Source organism: Numida meleagris, chromosome 2 (assembly GCF_002078875.1).
Source record: "Numida meleagris isolate 19003 breed g44 Domestic line chromosome 2, NumMel1.0, whole genome shotgun sequence".
In the NCBI taxonomy this organism is placed as follows: Eukaryota; Metazoa; Chordata; class Aves; order Galliformes; family Numididae; genus Numida; species Numida meleagris.
Window position 1 is genome coordinate 116549049 of NC_034410.1, and position 23531 is coordinate 116572579.

General features: G+C 39.2%; 1 protein-coding gene across 5 annotated transcripts in view; it reads right to left on the reverse strand.

Annotated features, from left to right (window-relative positions):
* The window catches only part of STAU2 (staufen double-stranded RNA binding protein 2), a 165617-nt gene that overhangs the window by 69579 nt on the left and 72507 nt on the right, over nt 1-23531 (reverse strand). For all 5 annotated transcript variants that reach the window (XM_021389098.1, XM_021389099.1, XM_021389100.1 and 2 more), the window contains exon 12: nt 10338-10645. In XM_021389098.1, coding sequence (XP_021244773.1) covers nt 10338-10645 — 308 coding nt within the window. The remainder of the gene's footprint in view (nt 1-10337; nt 10646-23531) is intronic.

A 23531-nucleotide genomic window follows, 5' to 3' on the forward strand; every position in this document is an offset into this window, starting at 1 on the left:
TCCTGGTGCAAAAACCATTTAGATCCGCTTGCTATTTTCAAACCATTCCCTCAAAGTTGATTCCAGGAGCTCTCATAATACAGTATCCCAGTACTTAAAAACACAAACCCTCATATTATTCACAGAGCTTTTCTAACAAATAACAGGTTCATCTCTTCAAGAGAGTGGAACAGAAGGGGAATAGAGTGAAAACAAAGTAAAAGTAGGGGAAAATCCCACTGCGTGAGCAAACTCTTTTAGGAAAAGTTTAAGTACAGACACGAAAAACAAGACAGATGGAAAAAAATTGCCCCAGATGAAAAAATAAGAGATAAAATTTAAAAAAATATATTAAAAAAAATCAGAGCAAAAGCATTGAATCAAACTGTTTCCTGCAATGCTGGAGTTCCTTGATGTAGTGCGATTACTAAATATAGTATTTTACTAATCTCAGCAGGGAGCTGGCTAACTGCGTGCCCGTCAGATGTGTTTAATGGTCACCCCCTGTGGAACAAATCTAAGGAGTGCATGAAAAACACCCACATTTTAAAAAGACCCCTTGCTAGATCATTAAGGAAAGATAAAGGCCTGTACACTCATATGTGATATATAACACAATCATTGTGTCAAGAAAACACATGTTTGATTAGCACGCCTCGGGCTCATCAATCGCGGTGTCTGCTTCCCAGCAGTGGCCAGGGCTCCGCTGCAGCTACTGCGGGATGGGGGAAGCCACGCAGTAGCCCGAAGACTGACAGCCCAGCAGTAAATCTTGAGTGGTTCTAGCGTGCTCTTCTCCTACAGAGCTCGAATACCAGCTGTATCGTAGCCTTAAATCTCCACTAAAATACAATCTTAGGTTTTAGACTAAGAAATAAACCATTACTCTGCCAGAAATAGATAACAGTAAGCAGCAAAAGACTGTCACAGTTCGCTGCAGCAGTATTTAACATTCCTGACCGTAGCAAGGCAGACACTTGCCATCTATAAAAGCATGAGAATAAGACTGAAAAAACTTGACACAGTTCCCAAAGAGAATATATAAAATAACTGTGCTTGCTTCTGACTAAGAGAAAATTGGCTACTGGCGCTGCTGCTGCAGCCTGTGGGATGATCAGTACAGTATGGGACCTTCCGCTCACCTTACCCCTGTTAGAGCCTAACCCTGGTATGCATTTGTATTAGTAAGGATGGTGCTCCTGTGGAGCACATGCGAAGCGTGCCATCCTACTATCAATGGCCAGCACTCAAGAGAGCAGAAAGCTGTCTCTGCTGCCTCTGGCATGAGGCTGAAGTCACGTGATGGGACATGGCTTGCTATAAAAAAACACAATTATGTTGAAGAGCACCTTGCTGCCCAGTTCCCTTCCTGTAGTCTACAACTAAAATATGTAATGCAGACGTAGAAGAGAGTAATTTAACCACATTAACTTATAACACTGAACACAATCAGCCCCCCAAAAGAATGAGAAAGATCCGATAAAAATAAGAAAAATGAGTTATTCAGAAATGAAATCACAACACAGCACAACAAAGCAATATGTTACACCTAATGTTTTTCTCAGAAACAACTTATCTGCCTCACGCATACTGATTCAGACACATGCTGTATGTGCAGCAATAGGAATTGAAATTAATTCTATAATTCACAGTCAATGGAAAGAGGAGAATGGGGTAGCGGTGCCTGTATCCCTTGTTCTCACCACATGGCCTAAGAATGAGAGGGAGATGAGAGCTGCATTCTGCTAACGGAGCTGACAGAAGATGTGCATAGTATAGGGCATGTGGAGAGGAGTCGTTCCCTGGGTATCTGACCCACAGCTGGGTAAGGTGAGAGGGGAACTCAGTCAGTCTGGTGACAGAAAGTCCTTCATATCAACAGTGCCAATGGCAATACATTTTCAGGAACACTCCTCTTAATTACGAAGGTTAGCACCCAAGTGAAGAGCTGAGCAAGCATGAGCTGTTAGCTGTTTACATACCATGTGTGAAAGCCCAAAACACTACAGTGATGAACAGGGAACAGGATCACTATGAAACTGCACGCACAGAACCAGCTGCCTGAACTTGCTGAAAGATGTATCCAGAGTATAGACTCTGTTTGTGTGCACTAGCGTAGATACATGACATTGTGCGGAAAGAATCATCCTGCTTTAATTAACTCAAGAAGCAATCATCTCTCTGCTGGAAATCATACCACTTCATTTGTGCTCCTGATGCTAAAGGAGACTGAGTTCGGAACAAAAAGCCTCTGAAAGCCTCACCTGAAAGTCACAGTGAGAGGTGACTTGCCTCTTTTGTCCCCCTTCATCCCTTCCTGCCGTTTGTTAAGGGTTTTTCCTTCAGAGCTGAGTCCCCTCACTCCAGGTAAAGCTGAGCCTACCACGATCCCCACGCTGCACGCTCACCTTGCTGCTGGCTGATGCTCACAGTCACTCCTTCTGGCTGTATTCCTAACGTATCAAGTCATGCCAGGGTTTACTTTAAACGATTTTGGCAGGCAGCAAGGCCTGGTGCGCTTAGCACTGGAGCTCCTGATGGCCTATAAACTTTCCCATACATATAAAAACATCTAAAATTAGTTATGAAAATATAATTTACTTCTTTTTTTTTCATGGACCGAGTTACATGCAGGGACGTGTGGGAGGATTTCAGTTGCTACTTGCAAGATGCTAAGGACAAAAGCTAAAATGTTACCAGTCCCACCTACATACAACACCCGTGGACAAAGCAATGCCATCACCTAGGTGCTCTCCATTTGCCTTTTCTCCTTTCAGAAACCAAAGGAGAAAGAAGCATCTGGATTGCTTCTGGAGAAGAGCAAACCTGCAGTAGGACTTCAATACCGGGCTCTCTTCCTCATTCAGGGAGAGAGGTAACAACGGCCAGAGCTGCCCTTACCTACATAACACAGCCATTAGATTTCAAGGTGATATTCAGTGTAGTGGAACACCTATATGTTTCTGAGAGCCAAGGAAGGACTCTCAGTTAACAGATTCCCTGGTGCTGTGTGAATCACAGATGCCACTGAAATCATCAATAAAATCCTGACTCAGCTGATGCTCTTGCCTGGACGAAACTTCTTTCCCTGTTAATCCCTATTACTGTTACAACAAAAATAGCAGTCCTCTTGAATAAATGAGGAAATTTTGTAACAAAATAACCTGATAAAAGAGTGTAAGTTTTCTTCAGAGAACAAAGACTGTAAGTTCACACAGATAAAAGCATTCTCCAATTTCCTGATTTCTGCCTAGTGGTACAGAACTGTAAAAATGCCAATGAAATTTAGAAAGCTGCACTGGTTTTGGCTGGGATAGAGGGAATTTTCTTTACAGCAGCCTGTGTGGTGCTGTACTTCAGAACTGAGACCAATAGTGTGCTGATAACACACCAATGTTTTGCTGTTGCTGAGCACTGCTACAAAGAGCCAAGGAGGTTTCATCTTCTCACACCGCCCTGCCAGTGAGGGGTGGTGGGCACAAAGAACTGAGGGGACAGAACCAGGACAGCTGATCCCAATGACCAAAGGAACATGCCATACCATGTGGCACTGTGCTCAGCATTAGAAACAAGGGGAAAGAAGAAGAAGGGCAGAAGCTTGGAGTTCCAGTGTTTTTCTTCCCAAATAACCATTAGGAGTGATTTCCAGGAAAGCCTAAACATCTGTCTGCCAATAGGAAGTAATGAATGATTTCCTGATTTCCCTTCTCTTGCGTGTAACTTTGCTTCATCTATTAACCTGTTTTTATCTCAAAACACAGATTTTCTCACTTTTGCCTTTCCAGCTCTCCCTCCCAGCTCATGTCAGAGGGCAGACTGAGTGGCTGTGTGGTGCTGAGCTGCCTGCCAGGGTTAGCCCACAATAAACGCCCATACTGAACATCATGCAATAGTTTAGTCATTGGTGAAAGTACAAACTTCACATTAGGTTTAAAAAAAAAAAAAAAAAAAGTACCCAGAAGAGACAGAAACCAAGACAATGAGAACTTTGTCATCTATTTCTACAATGGGTGTTTATATCCTCTGCTGGTAAGAGACAAACACTGCTGGTGAGATTCTGGTAGTGGCCATTGTGCATGGCATAGTACAAACACACAGGAAGATGCTGCCCCTCTGCACAAGCCAGACTTTGATACTCTCAGTGATGACTTCCACACATCATCCTAAAGAAACTGATCTATCTGACCAATGAGCAAGTACAGTGCTAATCAACTTGACTAAGAACCAAGGTACAGGGAGAAGAACCAAAAGCCTAATTCCAATGCCTGTTTTGTTGTAGCAGGTATTGATAATAAACGGCAACACAGTCACCCTCGAGCTACCCCAAGGGGTTTCACATATCCAGTTCTAAGCTGACAGAGGCCACAAACCTCTCTACAGTGGCCAGGCTCAGGGATAGAACAACATCATATGGGCTTATATTCTAGTTTTTAGTGCTTGCTACACTATTCATGAATGGCTTTAGGGGAACACTTGACAAAACATACCTTTTTTGTTCATCTGCTGGGAACTTTGAAACTGTACTTTCCCTGACAAACTCAATAATTACAATTCATTTTAATAGGCTCAATACTTAGAACCCTTCCTCTCAAAACACAATAAATTGGATGTTTTTCCCCTAAGAACTGATCTGGGTGACTCTCTGAGGAAAATCATATTGACCATTCATGATTCAGAGGAGATAGGTCTTTGTTTTCATTAACTTTTTAACCACAGTTTAGTTACCTTAAATACTTGATCACTTCAACACAATCGCCTCAAAAACTTCTAGCTATAACTTGTGCAGAGTAGGATCAGTCAATAACTACCGAAGAAGAGATGAATGGCACAGCATGGAGTCACTTTACACAACACAGTGAGCCAGGAGAAAGGCTGAAGGAAGCAAGAAGCTGCTTTCTGTCTTGAGAGAAAGAATGGCATTGAGGGCATGGTTAAGTGATGGGAATCAGTAGCTCAGATGGACAGTCGAACTTGGTGACCTCGAAGGTCTTTTCCAACCTAGATTATTCTATGATTCTATAATTCTATTCAAATAGATGGTTGAAAAAACCAAGACTGGACATTTGGGATGGGGAGATACTCAATGCTTCAGCAGATATAGAGACAGGAAATGCCCACTGATTTTCTGGGAAACTACGGAAGCTACATTCAAATGCACTGCCTCAAAGCACTCTGTTGAGAGCTTTCACCTCCATCACAGAATTATTTCTGATCTGTTTTCATTTGTTCCTATAGGCCTCCTCAGCAGCATGACTCTGCTGAGAATGATTTGCAGTATCAAACATTTCTCACACTGCTTTCACCCAACCATCAGAACAATAAATATATAACTATTTTTACTGTAGCTATCTGAATCTGGAATCAATGGGGAATGCTTGTTTTTTTTTTTTTCTGCTTGCTTTTATCCCTAACCTTGCAACCCATACCAAAGAATCCTTGCAATAATCAGAGTTAATTCAGAGAATTTGTTCTGCTTGCTGTGGGAAGCTGGGAGTTGGACTGAAAAAGGGTAAGGTATTGTTTTTACTAAGGTAAAAAACAGCTTCAGAGACAAGAAAACAGGAGGGAAATAACTACTGTCAATTCTCCCAGGGAGCTCTAGCAAATACAGTATGCATATTTCACTGAGCCATGTAGCTAACAAAAACTAATGAAAGAAGAGCTGCTTCCATCCAGTGAAGAGCAATGAGTTTTAATTTAACTAAATAAGCAACATTTCTTAATCGCAACCAGCTTTGGAAAAGAACTTTTGAATGGAAATTGTTATTTCGTCCATCATCAATGAGTTGTTTGGGAACAAAATGTTAACGAAGGAAGTTAAAGGCCATTGCATCAAGTTTCAAGAATATATACACAGAAGTTGTGATAACAATTTATATCTCAATTATTTACTTCAGGCTTAATGCTGGATTCCTTGCTCATTCCTTTTGTATTAAGAATTTCCACTGAACTCAAATCCAATTGTCATGGTGGTCTCTAAGTTATCTCCCTGAGAAATGGTTTCAGGCCTAAACTCTTTGTTATTAAAAAGACCAGGAACTCTTTAACTGTCATTAAAACTGTTAACAAGATTCAAATACCTTCACAAACTCAGTAGGGATGGATGAGAAGGTCACTGTCCTTTACTCTGGAAGACAAATGACCCTTCTGTAGTATTTAGCAAGTTAAACCCACAAAGAGAAAACAAATTGGTCACAGCAAGGCCTCAACTAAAATTGATGGCTACTTCACATACTATGCTAAGTCTGGAAAAGACAAGACTTCCCCTTTTTGTTCTTCCTGTCAGAGTGCCTGCACTCTTCAGCACAAGGTGTGAGCAGACATGGAGGAAAGCAGCATTATGAATCACACCAGAGTGAAATCCAAAGCATGTGAGAATGTCCTGAGAGACCCGGGAACATCTGAATCAGACAACACAGCACAGAGCAGGAATCGCACAGGTATACTAACTTCAATCAATGAGTTCACAAGGTGTACTATAGTCCATGGTGTGAGACAAGAGCCCAAATTTGTGAAATGTGTAGGGTAGCCAGGCTTACAAGTTAATTGGAAGTTGGGTATTTAATCTGCACAAGCATCTATGAAAATCCCAAAGTATCTACCTTTCTAGATAATTTCACACCTCTCAATGACTTGCTGGGAGCGTCCATTATGCCTGTGTCAGCTTATTTAAGTGCGCTTTAAAATTTGACCTGTGGTCCTGCTGCAAGGAATGTGCAATTACATAAAGATCAGTTCAAAACTACAGCTTTAACTTGAAATTCAGTGAGGTACAAATTCTGCTCAGATTCACGTACATATCTTAATAGTGACATCCACTCCTTGACTGATTTCCAAATCCAATCTTTGACAAAGCAAAATGAGTATTAACTTTGTTTAAACCCACTGTAAGGAGAGGCCTGAGCTCAACATCAATCCCAATACAGGCATGGAAATATGGTTTAGGCCCACCTCTGCCTACAATTCATAACCACAAGCTGAAATGTACAGGCCACAAGTAAACCTGATTGAGCGCCCAGCACGACTCCCTCCAAAGTGTGTGCCTGCACCACTGGAAATGAGAAACATCCAGAAATGACCAACAGTACAACATTCAAATCATTCAACTGATCAAAAGCAATGGTTAACCACTAAACAGATGTGGGAAGAAAAAGGGGAAAAAAAAAAGAGATCAATTGTGTAACCACTGCATTCAAAAAGAAGTAGAAACATACTACACTTTGTGTGAGGTCTTACTACATGGTCACTACAGACAACAAATTAATATACCTAGGTCCTGCCAAAGCAGCAAGCCAAGTGTGCCACAGCCATGCAGGGGATAGTGGGCTTTTTTAATTTTAGAATCTTTTAATTTTAGTATCACAGAATGTCCTGAATTGGAAGGGACCCACAATGATCACTGAGTCCAACTCTTGGCACCACATTTGTACTATCTGTTCTCCATGGAGGCTGCCAGGGGTATTTCCTACTGCACACAAGCTACCTGCAACTTACGTTTTGCCTCTGTAACAACTGCAGGCTCACATTATTCATGTGTAAAGAGTTTCTCTGATCTTTCATCAGAAACAAACTCTGAATAACTTACTGCACTTACATGGTCACCAAAAATAACTTTAACTAATCTAGCTGCAAAAGACTGACTAGAATACCACAGTTACTTAAAAATAACAGTTTTACCAAAGATGAATTTTTCTTTAAACAATGCCTGGGGCAAAGTCTGCAAAACAATTAACTGATAGTGTACATCAATATAAAGAGAACACTAAAAATGCTCCATTCAGACTTTGTAAAGGCTTGCTTGTGAAGTATTTTTGTTTAATTATCACTGGTAATTTGAAGCCCAAGCCTTGAAACAATCAGAGCTAAACACCTGTTTTTTTTTTTTTAGTGACACTGAGCTGCTGTTTATCAATTACAAATACCTTTAGAATTATAAGCCACAGGATGTAAAAATGTAATTTTTTTAGCACTTTTCCATACACTGGTAGAATGACTTAATTTTAAAGGCTTACAATAGAACATGACTGAGATCATATACAGTTTAGTAGAATTTAAATTAAATCATCACATTTTAAATACGAGTTCCCTGTAACTAAAGAAGTTGAAATAAACATTCAAATGAGTAAATAACATTTTTTTACATTTACAAATGAAACATCATATGAGTATTTATTGATTTTTTAAAAAATCCAAAAATACATTGTAACAGAACAGAATGTATATGTTCTTCAATGAAAGACAAAACTATGGTTATCATCTGGACCAGAATACAAATACATGCTAACAATTTTAAAATCATTTTGGGTCACTCAGGAAACACGAAACAAGCTATCTGTTTGTAAATGCAGTAGTTTTCTACCTGGTAAATATGCCTGAGAAAGTTAACCTGTAAAGAAATAGGCTTTTAAACTCTTGAACACAAAGAGCTTTCTAGGCTGAAATGGTGAAGAGACCTGTGATATGCACCTGCCAGGCCTCTAAGCCATTTCCCACAGAGATTCTGTTCACCGCTCCACCTCAGCTCAGGGATCCAGCAGTGTCAGAGTTTCACATCAATACCAGTCTTATCCAAGCGATGTGTTAAAAAGCATGCTAATATGATGTAAAACCAGCAGTTACATACACGGAAGATATACGCCAATAATAGACATTCTCTACCAAACTTCTTGATTTGTATCAGGGCAAGTAAAACGTAGTAGTCTAGTTTACGGAGTAACTGGATTATATTTTTGGCTCAAGGTAAGACCCTTTAAAAACAATCTCTACATTAGCAACTAGAATCAAAGCATGAAAAAAACCACACACAAAAAACAGGACAAACAACTAATCATTTTACAGTCACCACATACTGCAGGCAAGTAGGAATCAAAACAATAACATAAACTGTGCATTGGTTCTATGAAAATAAAGTGTTACCAGTCGACACAAGCAATCTGACAAGATGTGAAAGCAGGCAGTGAAAACATCAGGGATTGAATTTCTTTTCATCAGAATTCATCTGTTTCTACTGCAAGGCAGGTAACAAGTGGAACTCAGAAAAACTGAATTCCTCTCAGCAGCTTAACTGCATACTGTGAGGCTTAGATTTTATTGTTTCTTCTATTAAGAGAAATTCAAACTATTGAATCAAAAATTACATTTTAAAAATGAAAGCCAAAAGAAATCGGAACAAATGTACATTTTGGACAGAAACAATTTTAGGTCAAATCCACAACGGGTGATATCTGACGTCTGCAAATGTAATTTAACTACGCTGCTTATGCCAATAGAACACCTGACACTATTTCTAGAATTCTAGCAGCCTCTTTTAAGTCACTTCCAACAACTGTATACTTTGCAAATTACATGGGCTTTGATGAAAAATATCATTATCAGGCATGCAAAAATTCTAATAGAAACCTTCCATTTCCATAATTTGGTTACATGATCAAATGACATATGCTAGAACACACAAAACCAACTTTTCACATGAAATAAATTCACAACTCTGAAAAGGAACAAACAAACAAAAACAAAGAAAAAAGTCTCTAAGACAGGAAAAAGAATGTTTCTACATAGTTGGTCCTATCCTTCAATGCTGCAACATAGTAACATGAGCTACCACCCAAATATGCCTGTAATTCTGCATGTAATAGTGTTCTGGAAGAGGATTTCATTCTCCATCTTCCACACTGCAGAAATGACTGAATGTACTACAGAGGTTTTCACTGTCCTGCAAAATACATGGTGTTTGTCATTGCTGGATACAGATCATCAGTGCTGAAGGACTAACACGCTAACTCAGCACAGTACATCTCACATTCTCTAGTATCGACTGTGATGTGAAAAACAATCTGTTCTGCTCTGATACCAAACCTGCTGCTAGGTCACAACTTCTGATCAAAACTCTGCTCTGCAGGTGACAGTTAATAGGTGCAGTGTGGGAAGCAGAGGAACAGTTTTAACAACTCAACCCAGAGGACAAATGCAAAGTTAAGGGAGTGCATTAGTGTCGTCTGGATCCGAGTCCATGAGAAACCAATGTCAGAGCAGTTTGTAAAGCTTCGAATGCCAAGAGGTGAAGACTCTCAAAGAAGTGCAAGCAAAAGCATGATTTAAGCCTGTAATTCTTTAAACAGAATAAACAACAGAGAGAAAGATAGGCTGTAGTAAAGTGAACGGAAGGAACAAAGAAGAGGAGGGACATATATACTGTATATTGGTGCAGGGTTCTATCTCCTGGACCCAGAAACTGCCTTGGACACGAGCTAATTTTACAAGATAAGTTACATGCAGGCCCAATTCAAGAGGGCAGGAGTGAAACCCTGATGGCAATGCTATGACTCTGGCTGAAGAGCTTCATTTTCCCCCTCCCATACCTGAAAGCCTTGAATCCTTGCCAAATACTCCAGCTGTTTTGAAGGCTGCACTGCAGAACAGGGGGAAGCAGGAGATATTCCTTTTAGACCTATGGCTTCGGCAGTCGGGGATGTTCCATTCATGAGAAGTTCCCTGGCAATTGTAGCTGTGCTATTTGTTGTAGGAGATATGCTGAAGAAAGAGCTAGAAGTCTGGCTCATTTCTTTGGGTGACAAATAGCTTACAGTGGTACCAGGGGCTGATTTGTTGCGGCTTGCTTCCATCTCTTGATAAACATCAGGAGAGAGATGGAGTATTCCCTTTGGTGCTGAAAATAAAAGCAGAGATCATTCTTATTATCCTAGAAGGGTCTTGGAATGTAGACAATTTTCATTAACATACTTTTCACCAGAATACAAAGTAAGCACTTAAAAGCAGTATCTTTTTTCTGAAGAAATTGCAAACGAAACTGCCTGTTTGGAAGCAAAGCAGACCACAAGCGCTCCTCTTCCTCCTCTCCCACCATCCTTTTTAAGTAGTTAAAAACTTCTGGACTCTAAAACTGTGGCAAGCACAGAATACATAACGTGAATAAATAAGGTTTCGAGATCCACAAACCATGAGGAACAGCTCCTGCTTCAGAATAGCAGCACTATCATTATTTCAGTACAACCTTCCGCCTCCTACCTGATAGAATAATTTAGGCTGTTGTTTGACACTCTAAAGTAGCCTATGTCAGAGCTATCACCATCAGAAGTCATTCTTCCCTCTCCCACCTACAGCTGTTGTTTGTTCTCTCCAGCTGCTCTATTGCCTGTGCCAGCACAAGCACCTGTAGGACCATGCAGTGACGCTCATGAGAACGAGGAGTTGGAGACAAAAGCAGGGCAGGACGGCTCCTTGTAGTAGCTGCAGCGCCTCAAGAGCTGGCTTAAAGCATCTGCTGAATTACAACAGCAGCCTGGGCTTCAGTAATCTTAAATGGCCTTGCAGCCACATCGTTCCTGTGCTCATGACTTCTATGCAACTGCCTGCCCTTCAATGAAGGTTAATCTTTTTAAATTTTTGTAACTTTTAGCTGCACATACAGCATCCTATACTTTGCAAATAGTTACTTGTCTTGGACAATGCTCATGCTGAGCACAGAAAATATGCGTGTATAATGATTAATCTCAACTGGAATTAAAGCAAACATTACAAAATTACATTTATTCATATGAATTCCAGGAAACATTCAAATATTTCTAGTGAGATGTAAACTAGGAGCAACGGGTCCACATTTCAAATATTTTAATATATTTTAAGAGAACATCTTGACCTTAAACATCCTTAAAAACAGGAACATGTACTTAAGCAGTTTTGCTAATATTTTTGTGTATAAAAACGTGCAGAATTAGGGACAAAGTTTGGTAGTTTTGTACACAATGAAATATCTGTTGGAAGCACAAGTACCTGGTTTGCTGATATAAGAGGAAAACTTTGTTCTTATCGTTATTAAACTGAAAAATGAGCTTGAAATGTTTAATTTCATAATAACAGCACACTTTGATTTTGTAGTGCATTCCAGAAAAAAACATCTGTGAACTCAAATCATATGGCATTCCATTTTAGGAATGATAAACTTAGTTTTTAACTAACTCAGTTATCTCAAGAGAAACCAAAGTATTCAATGCTTAATTCATTTGCAATACTTATTAAAGTCATCTCAGAATGCAAAATAAATTCAATGAAGAGAAATAATTTCCAGTTTCCTGCAAAGGACTCCTCTACTCTGAGAAGTCCAAGTGATATTCTTAAGTGAAATGTCTACTACAAAAAGACGCAAAAAATATTACCAGTGATTAATATCCTCATTTTCAACTACACGCTGAAAATTGAACTTCCTCATTGCTGACTCAGCAAATTGCTTACAGGTGAATCTTTTAATCGATTTACTCACACATTTGGCTTTTAAATTAACAGCGGTTTGAGAGAGTTGGAGCATCAGCTCATACCCTTCACAAAGCTCTGGCCAAGTTCTGTGAAGGACCTGGCTATTGGGTTATGTGGGCCTAACTAGGAGAGTGCTGCTGTTCTCTTTATGTTAAGAAAATACAAAACAGAGGATAGAGCTCTGCTTCATGAACACCTCAGTTTCAAAGAGAAATGCTGCTGCCGTTGCACCCAGCACTGCGCTGGCATCGAGGCAGAGCTGGATGTACCGGTACCACCTGCCTGCTGTCTGCCCGGCCTGCGTGGGGCTGGGGAGTCCTAAGAACAAGGGTGATCCTGTGCTGAAATCCAGAGCTTAGCACAAATTCACAGCAGCACTATTGGGAAGGATGGAGGATGAGGTCCCCAAAGTGTTCTTCTCTCCATCTGAGACAAGGTAGAATACAACCTTGTAGAGAACAGCAGCTGTGTAAACACCCATTATTATTCTATATCGCATAATCAGCATGTAATACAGTGGTAATGCTCCCTTTTTTTGAGGCTACAGCCTCCTAGGCTTATCACTGATCCCCCTTTTAAATAGTTTTATGCAAGAGACAATATGAATGAAGTTAAAACAGATACTGCAGATGCTGGTAGTTAAAGTCAGCTTTCAAAACCAAACAGCAACAATGACACTGAGTGACAGGTGTTTGGCACCTCCTAAGACCTGACCCACTGTAAATCTGATTTTCAATGCATACTTCAGAAACAAAAATCTGAACAGAATCTATAACAACATACTTCTTCAAAAATAATACATTAGTTCTCCAGAAAATAAAGATCACGCAACATCAAAAAAAAGTTTCAAGACATTTAAAACCAAATCCAGTACAGCAGATGTCTGTTCCATTGATGTAATATTACTTAAAACAAACATTTTACATGCTTTCTCAGCCATTTCACTGTTTTTACATGATCCACCCAAATGTCTAACTGCTGTCTGGAACAATGGTTTGGAATACTTCCAGATTACTAAACTCTCTAAATGTTAAAATAACTAATATGCAGCATATGATGAATAAAAAGATATTGAGCAAAGTATAGCAAATGCATCTAAAGCACTGCCTTTACTCTAATGGTGATGTTAAATTAATAATGGTACTTCTACACTTATACAACACCTTTCAGCTAGAGACTTCAAAGTGCTTTATAAGCAATAATTAATTTAAATCATACATTGGCTCGGAGAGCAGATATTATATTACAGTCATTGATTATTTCTGGAAACAAAGTAATGTAATATTCCAGCCATTACATTAATATAGTTGCAAGCTATTAAGATTTTATATTCAGGGCCCATGTTTCATGGAGCCTCTTAGAAACTTGCTGTAAGATCCAATAAAACTTGCTCTCTTTGAAAACTTCTGTCAAGCATGTATTTTTTTTGCAATTCATTATCTACTTGTAACATATTATTGAGGCGGGTTTTTTTAATATTATGCCTCTGTTGTCTGCTTACTTCAACACTGTTGAATCCTTCAAGGATATATAATAACAGCTTTGTTACTGTGGTAACTATGCTATCACAAAACAAGGAGTATGACATCAATAGAGGAATAAGAGTCAGACCAAAACTCATCGGGAATTCTCATAATTAGTCTTCAAATAAGGACTTTAATAAAAAAACATGGGACAACGAAATATTTTGCTCTAACACTTCCTTGTGTTGCAGGAGAACAGCTCTAGGTGAATCCTTTCATATATCTGCTAGTATTTCACTCTCTCCTCCCTCAAAAAAAATATTTTTATGTGTCTGCTAAACAGTTATCCCACACTAACTTTGTCATGCTTCGAAGGTAACATCACACCAATTAAGAGTCACAGGAACTGTAATAGTACCACTTAGACCAACAACATTGCACCTTCTGCTGGACATAACTAAGAGGTACATTCGTGAAACATGTTAAAATCATTTCCATTTATATTATTTAAACCTGTGGGCAAACGTGTTACAAAAATATCCAAGCAAGCTATGCAATGTAATCACTAACATTTGAAAAACATGTCTTACTCATCCTTGGCAGTAATTGTTAGCAGTCTCGTACAATCTCCTGCGGTCTCTGAAAACTCCAAACCAAAGACCTCTCTCACCTAAGAATAAATCTCATCATCCATTGTCTACTTTTGCTGTCACAACTGCAAAACAATTTAGACTCCAAGGCAAACGTGTGATGCAAAATGGCTTATCCTTCACGAGTCTGTCCCTTGAAGGGCATCTCCATGCTTTGATTCTACTTCTTTTTATAGCAGCAGCAGCAGCAGACAGCAGTCTTCAAAAGATCTGTTGAAGAGGTGCTATTTTTAACCCTAATCCTTTGTCTATAGGGTCTCCCTGTCAGAGGGGATGAAGGAACCTTTCTGCAAATGGGCTGCCACCATTTGGACCTGAACTCCACATAAGTCAGAATGTAATTAGACTGCAAAATGGAATTTACTGGATATAGGGACAGAGACAATTTACCCCATAGCAGTGGGCCTTCTAAGTTGAGAAAAGTTCACAATGATGGCAGCGTTGCCTGCAACTCATAAGAGTCTACACCAGTAGCACTGGTGTCCCATTTTCAGTTTCCTATTTCTGTCAGGAAGATCAGAAAATATGAAAAGCTAAGATTTTATCATTCAACTCCAAAAGATGATCTACAACATCAGGTTTGCATTGTCAATCCACATATGTAACAGAGCTGATTTTCTCTTTTTTTTTTCCTGATCAATGCTGTAGAGATACCTACAGCATAGGTAGGTACCTACTTCTGTATAGTACCTGCCTGGTGACTTCTCCTGTTTCAAGGCCACTTGCTGACTTCTCATGTTTCAGGGAAACTCAGTATATTTGGCTTAAACCAAAACCCCAAACTACAATTTTCTCCCTGGGCTCCCATCCTCTGACAGAAAAGTTATACCTGTTGGTGTGTCAGAAGCCCTGTAGCTGGTGTATGGCTTCTCCTGACATTCCGGTAGAGCATATGCTCTTCTTCACGTTACAACCACTGGTATGGGATACTAGCATGTAGTAGTACTTACATGTCTTGTGTAGTGACACAAATGAATGATGATATAATTCAGTTTTTGATTAGCTCATAAATTGTTCAACACCATTATCTCTGAAATAACCCATCAATGGATGAAAAAAAGAGTGTTCATAAAGTATTTTTTGGAACTGAATAAAAAACTCAATCGATTATTTTGCACTACAGTATTAAGCAAGAAAAATTAGACCCAAATTCAACTCTGATGTCATTATTATGCAAGTTAAAATGGACAAAATCTGAAGACACATGGAGAATTTTCACTTGCAACAATTCCTCCATAAAACTGGCAGGTTCTCAACTTGTCTTATAGTCCATTACAAATTCACTGAGAGCAAAAAAAGAGAGTTCATATAAATAACTATTTCAATAACAAGACTGAAAAATATAAATATTATCATAAAAAGTAATTATCTTTTCATACTTCACTCATTGTAAAAGCCTATTTATATACTGGAATATTTTCCAATTTTATTACCTCAGCAAGAACTCAGAAAACATCAGTCAAACAATTGAATGGGCAAACAGTATGTCCATTATGTTTTCAGTAATAGTCTACACACAATCTTGGCTGGAAAAGCCAAGATTCAATCATTATCTACTTACCACAGTTATCTGTGGTATTTCTAAGTCACCAGCTACTGCAATATTCAGATGTGAAAAAATGTTTTGTCATTACACAATGTCCTTCCATCAACGATTTTGTCTACATGACCTTAAACATACTGATGTTATATAAAGTCACTTGTTAAAATTCTGGCTTACTTAACCTTAAAATAACCACAACACTTAAGTAAAAACTATTTAGTTCTTCACAAAGTTAGGTTTTGACAGATATATAGACAGATAGATGGACAGACAGTCTGATTGATTGATCTTACTGAAACTCCTTCACTAAAATCAAACTGAAATTGTAGTATCACAGGATACTTAAACTGTATACATTTTATGTAAAAGTTTATGTTTAATTCTTGCGAGGAAAGTCCTTTGAGATGTTCCACAGCTTTACTTTGGAAGATTATGGGAACGTACATTTTTGTTAAAAATAAGACTTAATCTTTGTAATGGGGAATTTCTACAGCTACAATATGAAATATTCTAATAGACACAAGCAAAACACCTAAACCATTATTTCTACATTACAATTTCTGCACAATTAGGATCCAAAAATAAAAGTGTCCCATACAATCTACAATCTGGATGAAGCAGGTTCTGAAAAGAACCAATATAAATGCAGAAACATACTATTCTTATTAGTAAAGAGGATAATTTGCTACTGCTTTGGAGCAGAAGCAAATGAAGCTAGTGAGCTGACAGATCACGGTGCTTGTAAAAACAGCAAGAAAGTGATCTTCGAGGGTGTGAAGTAATTAGGAGAGTGCCTAAGTACAACCAGACAGTGACCTGCGCAGGCAAGACTATTCATTAACAGATTAAGAAGGGAATGAGAATAGTGGTGATGAAAACAAAGGCATGACCTGTATGTAGAAGAGATGAAAGAATGAGCAAGTCTAAAAGACAAGGATAGAGAGGTTGCTGAAGCTAAGAAGGTCAAGGGGGACATCAACAAACACAGCATAGGTAGGAGTGAAGATGAAATCAGAGGAGGAGAAAGTGGTGGGGGAGTGGAAGTCATAGGGCTAAGATGTTTGATGTAAGGAAAGAGAATGGAGGGGAGAATGGAAAATTAAGTCTTGGTTCTGACAGCAAGAACGCCTCAGTTCAAGGTCTTCAAGGAAACTATTATTCTAGACTGATGGCAATGTAGCTGGTGGGTTCCAGGTGAGAAAAAGCGTGGGGATGAGAAAAGGAGAAAAGTGAAAGTACGTAGAGAAATGCAGTATTGAGGTTAATTGCAGGATACTGCTCAGTTTGCTTGGCTGAACAAAGAAGACTAAGTGCAGATCATTTTCAGAATTAGATTCTTAAATCTGAATTTGAGAGTTAATATCGAAAAAGAGCTCTGTGCTGGTATTTCACACACAGATCTTTTTCAAAGGAAAAGACTAGCAAGCTTGAACAAAGGTAATTTGTACAGAAAATTTGGAAGACTAGGAAAAACAAAAGCTGAATTTCTCTGAAATTAACTCTATCCGCAGAGCTGGCTATCTACTGTCATGGTAGCTGTTCCCTCTTACACATTTATACATTAAAGGCTTTGTCCTTAAGCAGTCTCCTAGAAAGCTAAGTACTAGATGTGGCTGGGAATGTGACCACTGAGGATAAGGAAAAGGCTGAGGTTCTCAATGCCTTCTTTACGTCTGTCTTTAAAAGTCAGACCAGTTATCCTCAGAGTACTCTACTCTCTGACGTGGAAGTCTCAGATGGGGAGCGGAATAAACTCCCCACGATTCAGGAGGAAACGGTAAGAGACCTACTACTCCACCTGGACTACCACAAGTCTATGGGGCCGGACAAGATCCATCCAAGAGTACTGAGGGAGCTGGTGGAGGAGATAGCCAAGCTGCTTTCCATCATCTATCAGTATTCCTGGTCAACTGGAGGGGTCCCAGAAGACTGGAGACTTTCCAATGTGACTCCCATCCACAAGTAGGGTCATAAGGAGGATCCGGGGAACTACAGGCCTGTCAGTCTGACCTCGGTGCCAGGGAAGGTTATGGAGCAGATTGTCCTGAGGGAGATCACGCGGCATTTGCGGGACAATCGAAGGATGAGGCCCAGCCAGCATGGGTTTGTGAAGGGCAGGTCCTGCTTGACCAACCTGATCTCCTTCTATGATCGAGTGACCTGCCTGGTGGATGAGGGAAAGGCTGTTGATGTGATCTACCTAGACTTCGGCAAAGCCTTCGACACTGTCTCCCACAGTATTCTCCTGAAGAAGCTGGCTGTCCATGGCTTGGCCGAGTACACTCTTTGCTGGGGAAAGAACTGGCTGGAGGGCCGGGCCCAAAGAGCAGTGGTGAATGGAGTTAAATCCAGGTGGCAACCAGTCACGCTGGAATGGGCTGCCCAAGGAGGTGGTGGAGTCACCATCCCTGGAGGTGTTCAAGGACCGTTTAGACGTTGTATTGAGGGACATGGTTTAGTGGGGTTATATTGGTGGTAGGTGGATGGTTGGACTGGATGATCTTTTCCAACCTTGGCTGGAAGGTCTTTTCCAACCTTGATGATTCTATGATTCTATGATTCTATGACTTGGGTTCCTTCTCAGGCCAACAACACTTAAACCACAACCCACAGTCCAAGTGTATGTTTGTTATTTATGCATAACCCATGCTACTCAAGAACCAAGCAACAGGTTGCTTGCAACATTTTTTTTTAACCCGTACCTAAAATATGCAGAAAGTATTTTATGTACACCACTAGAATACATAACTGCATCTTCACTTATAAATGTTTTAATCAACAGATAATCAATAGCACAATGTCATGATTCCTTTAGATTAAGCTTTCTCTGTGGACTTCTTGCATTTTGACAACTGACTCTTGATTCTCTGTCAGCAGATCATAGTGATTATTAGATACACATCTCCACAAAGAGGTTGCCATTACCCAGATTATTTTGTTTCTTGTGAGTACCCTCCTTCTAGTGAAGAAGGAAACTGAATCTACATTGTAAGCCTCTCATCTATATTCAGCAATGATGGCATCACATCTGAAGACACAAAACTTGCATTATTTTTATTACCTAACAGCATCTTAATAGGAGGGACACATGGGGAATGGAGGAGGACCAACAGTCTTGCACACCTCAGTTGCGCCCAAATCCCATATTACATACAAACATGCTAATTTGAATCTTTCCAGAAACAAGAGTACTTAGTACTGAGTAAAAATGCATACCATCCACTGGAAATCACCTCTGAAATACCCCAGAAGGAATTACATGTTTCAGCAAAATATAACACAGATAAATTTTATTTTAAAATGTCTGAAGTATAAAATAAAAAGTTTACTCCCAAGTTGTACACTTCTGTTACTGTTCATGGAAATATAGAGGTATTAAATTAACTACTGTAAGGCTTCATCAAAATCTCCAGTTGGAAAATAAGCACACAGAGGACTATTAAAAAAAGTTTTTAGAAAACCACGAAGTGCCAGAACTATGTAGTTCACATAAATTTTATTTCCTCCAAAGTGAAGATGTACTCGTATACAAAAGTTGATAAATAATTTATTTTGCATTTATTCTCCCACCTCCAGCCCCTCCCCCACAAAAATTCCCTGAGATTTCTAACTATAAATTTGAATGTAATCATATAATTAGGGTTTACAGTAAGGCCATATATGGACAAATGCTGAAATTTCTCATTACAAATTTAAGAAACTTCTGAATATCTGTTTGCTTTCTTTCTTTCATAGCTTGTTTTCTACTGAGAACAATTGCAAGAGATCAAGTATCTTTGTTCCTTAGGAGATCATGTGCTCCTGCTGCTCATTTACCGTCTGAAATCATTGTCATCTGTTGGTGACAATCTAACCATCTTCTCAGTGACTAACTGTGATGTCACAAACAAATGATTATGATTTCAGGTGGTGAACAAACAGCAGGAGCAGATGTACTTTGAAGAACAAAGATTGTAAAGTCACCCAGGAATCCCTAGTAATAAAATGTTAAGCAAGAAAAACAAAAAGCCTGTCCTTTACAGAGAGGTAGGGTTGTTCTGAATGTAACTGTCTTATCATCAGCTTTTTAATATTTACTTTGTGGCGACTAACATTTCTGGAAATAGATAAAGGAAATCTAGTCTATGAAAACCAAGGGTAGGGCAACAAAGAAAAAGTATGGGAGCAATTTTTTTTTTCCTTTTTAGAAATATAAAATTTTAAAAAAACACTCAAAATACTTTTTCCTTTGAGTTCTTGATTTTTAAATACTTTATGCCTCATCTGCAGCTTCTCTTAGAACACGTTTGACTTGTATGACTATCCCTATCCAGAAAAACAAAACCAAAAGCTGAATGTTCCCAAAAGACTACAGTTTGCATTAGGATTGTTTATTTACTTCACATTTTGTTTCTGTGGGTGCTTGCTTAAGTCAAATCCTAAGAAACAAATGAGCATCCTGTTGACAGTAAACATCTCTTATATGGACTGCAAATATTTGTGTTGTACTCAAAGAATAGTGTCTTCAACATCATTTCCAGAAGCATCATGGAAAAATCTCACTCATGTCTCTGTTATTCCACGTGTGAAAGATGTCTAAGATCTTCCAAACAAAGAAACAAATAGGTTCTTGTTTCAAGTCATCATTAGGATTGTGAAATGAAGATGAAAGGTAGAGAAGTAAATCAATGGGAAGAAGCTTTGCCAATGAGTAGGAGGAACAGAAATGAAGTCTGCTGCAATGGTAGCTGCAGAAGTACATGAGACAGAGGATAGGAGAAATTTCAAGGACATGTAACAGGAAATACTAAAAACGTATCAAGTATGTAGGAGGACACAGACTGAAGGGTATTTCTCATCCAAAACAAACTACATAATAAAAGCACAATGGAATCTGTTCTTCAGCTCCACTGAAATACGTAACTTTTTTGTTTCTGTTGTACTACAACATACAACCTCGCTTTACTATTCCAGTTTTATTTCACATAGTTTCATATTAAAATTTAGTACATTATTAAAGAAAGAGTATCTGCCTGCCAAAGGGAACTGATGAATAATATACCGGGCTAACAGGACACAGCAACTTTCTTAGAATAAAATTACTAGAAAACTGAATAAGAGATGCCAAATGGTAGATACAGCAATCTTAGAGCCTACCTTAGGTTTTCAAGACCACTTAAAATTAAATTTTAGGATTACAACAAATGCAAACATGAAATGAATACTGTGTAGGTATTCAAACCCTTCCTATTTTGTAAAATGATAGCACAGTCCCTCCAAAAGCAAAAATGATACATTTTAAATCAGCTGATTAATGCGAATGAGTCCTCTAGACTGGAAAAAGGAGTAAAGGACTCAAGGGATTAAGCACAGTGATCTCTGAATAGCACTGTCAGAAGAAAGATAATGGCTACTGACAAATTAAGTACCTATCACCTGATTTCCAATTTACTTGGGTATCATAAGAATGGAAATGAGACCTAAGAATGTCTTCCACGCATTAGAAATGCAGTCTAGACTGTAAAACTGTTCTGCACCACAGATTGTGATATCTGCAAATATGGCTGTGTCAATGTGTGAGAAAAAGTCCTTTGGTTACCACAGGTTTACAGTACATTGATTGTTGATCCTGTTTCCTGTTGAATGAGTTCACCTTCACCTTCCAGATTTGGATTTACATGTATGATCACCAAAGTATTCTTGCCAGGCAAAGCCTAGAAAGCATCATATTATCTTGTTGGTGTAGTAGATGGTAGTAGATGGTCATGCTGTCATCAGTACATATCTTTGCTTCAAGGCATTGTGAGGACAGCAGAGAAAAGCTTGAGGTCTTATTTTGCTGTCCTAAACTCCAATACATTAACATTTGTAGATGGTAACAGGCCACATCCCTACAGATTTTGACAATACAAACAGCAATAATCTAGAAGTACTGGAAAGGACTGAAGATAGGGCTTCAAGGAAGCAATTAAAATAAGTCTTAGATCCTGTAATATCCTTCCTTTCAGGGAAAAACAATGGCATATACTGAACCAAGATCATTTCAAATACTGGCAGCCCTTTGCGTAAATTGAAGCACAAGTTATTCCTCAGTTCTTCCCCAGGTCCAGTAACTGAGAAGGCTCCATATATACCAGAACACACTGAGTTCCCTTAAAAACTACATTTAGGAAAAAGTCAGATGTTGAATTCAGATGTGTATCAGCAAACAACAAACAAACAAACAAACAAAATAGCTAATATATTTTCATCTCTATTACAATTCATAGTTTAGAGATGATATTTGAGACTCCTATGAAGTTCAAAAATCAACGCAGTTCTAGAGAAGAATATGGTACTCATGTAAAAGTGAAGAAAATGCTATTTATATTATCTTTACCACATTACAGTAAGTCCACAGCTGGGAAAAATCATAGAATCACAGAATGGTTTGGGTTGGAAGGGAACTTACAGATCATCTAGTTCCAACTCCTGCCAGGGGCAGGGACATCTCCCACTAGAGCAGGGACCAGATCAAAGCCCCATCCAGTCTGGCCTTCAACACTTCTAGGGATGGGGCATCCACAGCTTCTCTGGGAGACCTTTTCTGGTGCCTCACCACCCACACAGTGAAGAATTTCTTCCTTGTATCTAATTTAAATCTACCCTCTTCCAGTTCAAAACCATTACCCTTTATCCTATCACTGCATTCCCTGATAAAAGAGTCTCTCCCCATCTTTCCTGTAGTCCCCTTTAGGTACTGGAAGCCTGCTATACAGTCTCCCCAGAGCCTTCATTTCTCCCAGCTGAGCAACCCCATCTCTCTCATTCTGTCTTCATAGGAGAGGTAAGTTCAGCCCTCTGTTCTTCCTTGTGGCCTCCTCAGGACCTGCTCCAGCATGTCTACGACCTTCTTAAGTTGGGGTCCCCAGAGCTGAACACAGTACAGCAGGTGGGGCCCCATAAGAGCGGAACAGAAGGGGTAAATCATCTCCTTAGCCTGCTTAATCTCTCAGAAGGACCTATACACTTGTCCTATGTGTTAACAACTGTAGTGACTGCAGTGGAACTGAAGTTGGTCTTTACCAGCAAGGTCTCCCAGGCCTTTGGATGTACAGACAGGTCTCAAGAAAGACAGAAACAATTAGGAGTGCTCAGCATTAGGATGCTGATGTGATCTCTAGAGAAATTTTCAGTCCACAGATGTCCATTGGACCAAATAAGATATATCTCAGGGTGCGAAGCGAACAAATTTTTTCCTTTTGTGGCCACTATTTATCATCCTTGAAGAGCCATGGCGATCAGGGGAAGTGTCCTACAACTACAGAAAGGCCTCATCACCATTACAAAAAAAGGCAGGCTGGTCAGCCTTACTTTTGTCCCTAGACAAATTATTCAGTAAGTCCTCTAAAAGCCATTTATGGGCACACACAGGAGAAAAAAAGCTGTTGGGAAAAATCAGCATGAATTTATCAAGGATAAAATAAATGCCTGAACAACCTGATTGTCTTTCCTGATAGAAAAACTGGATTTGTGAAAAAAGTGAGAGTAGTGGATGTAATTTACCTTGACTTCAGCAAGGCTCTTGACACAGTACCCCACAGCATCCCTGTATGCAAGCTGGATATTAGAGTTAGCTGGGATATTAGAGTCCAGGAAATTTAATTT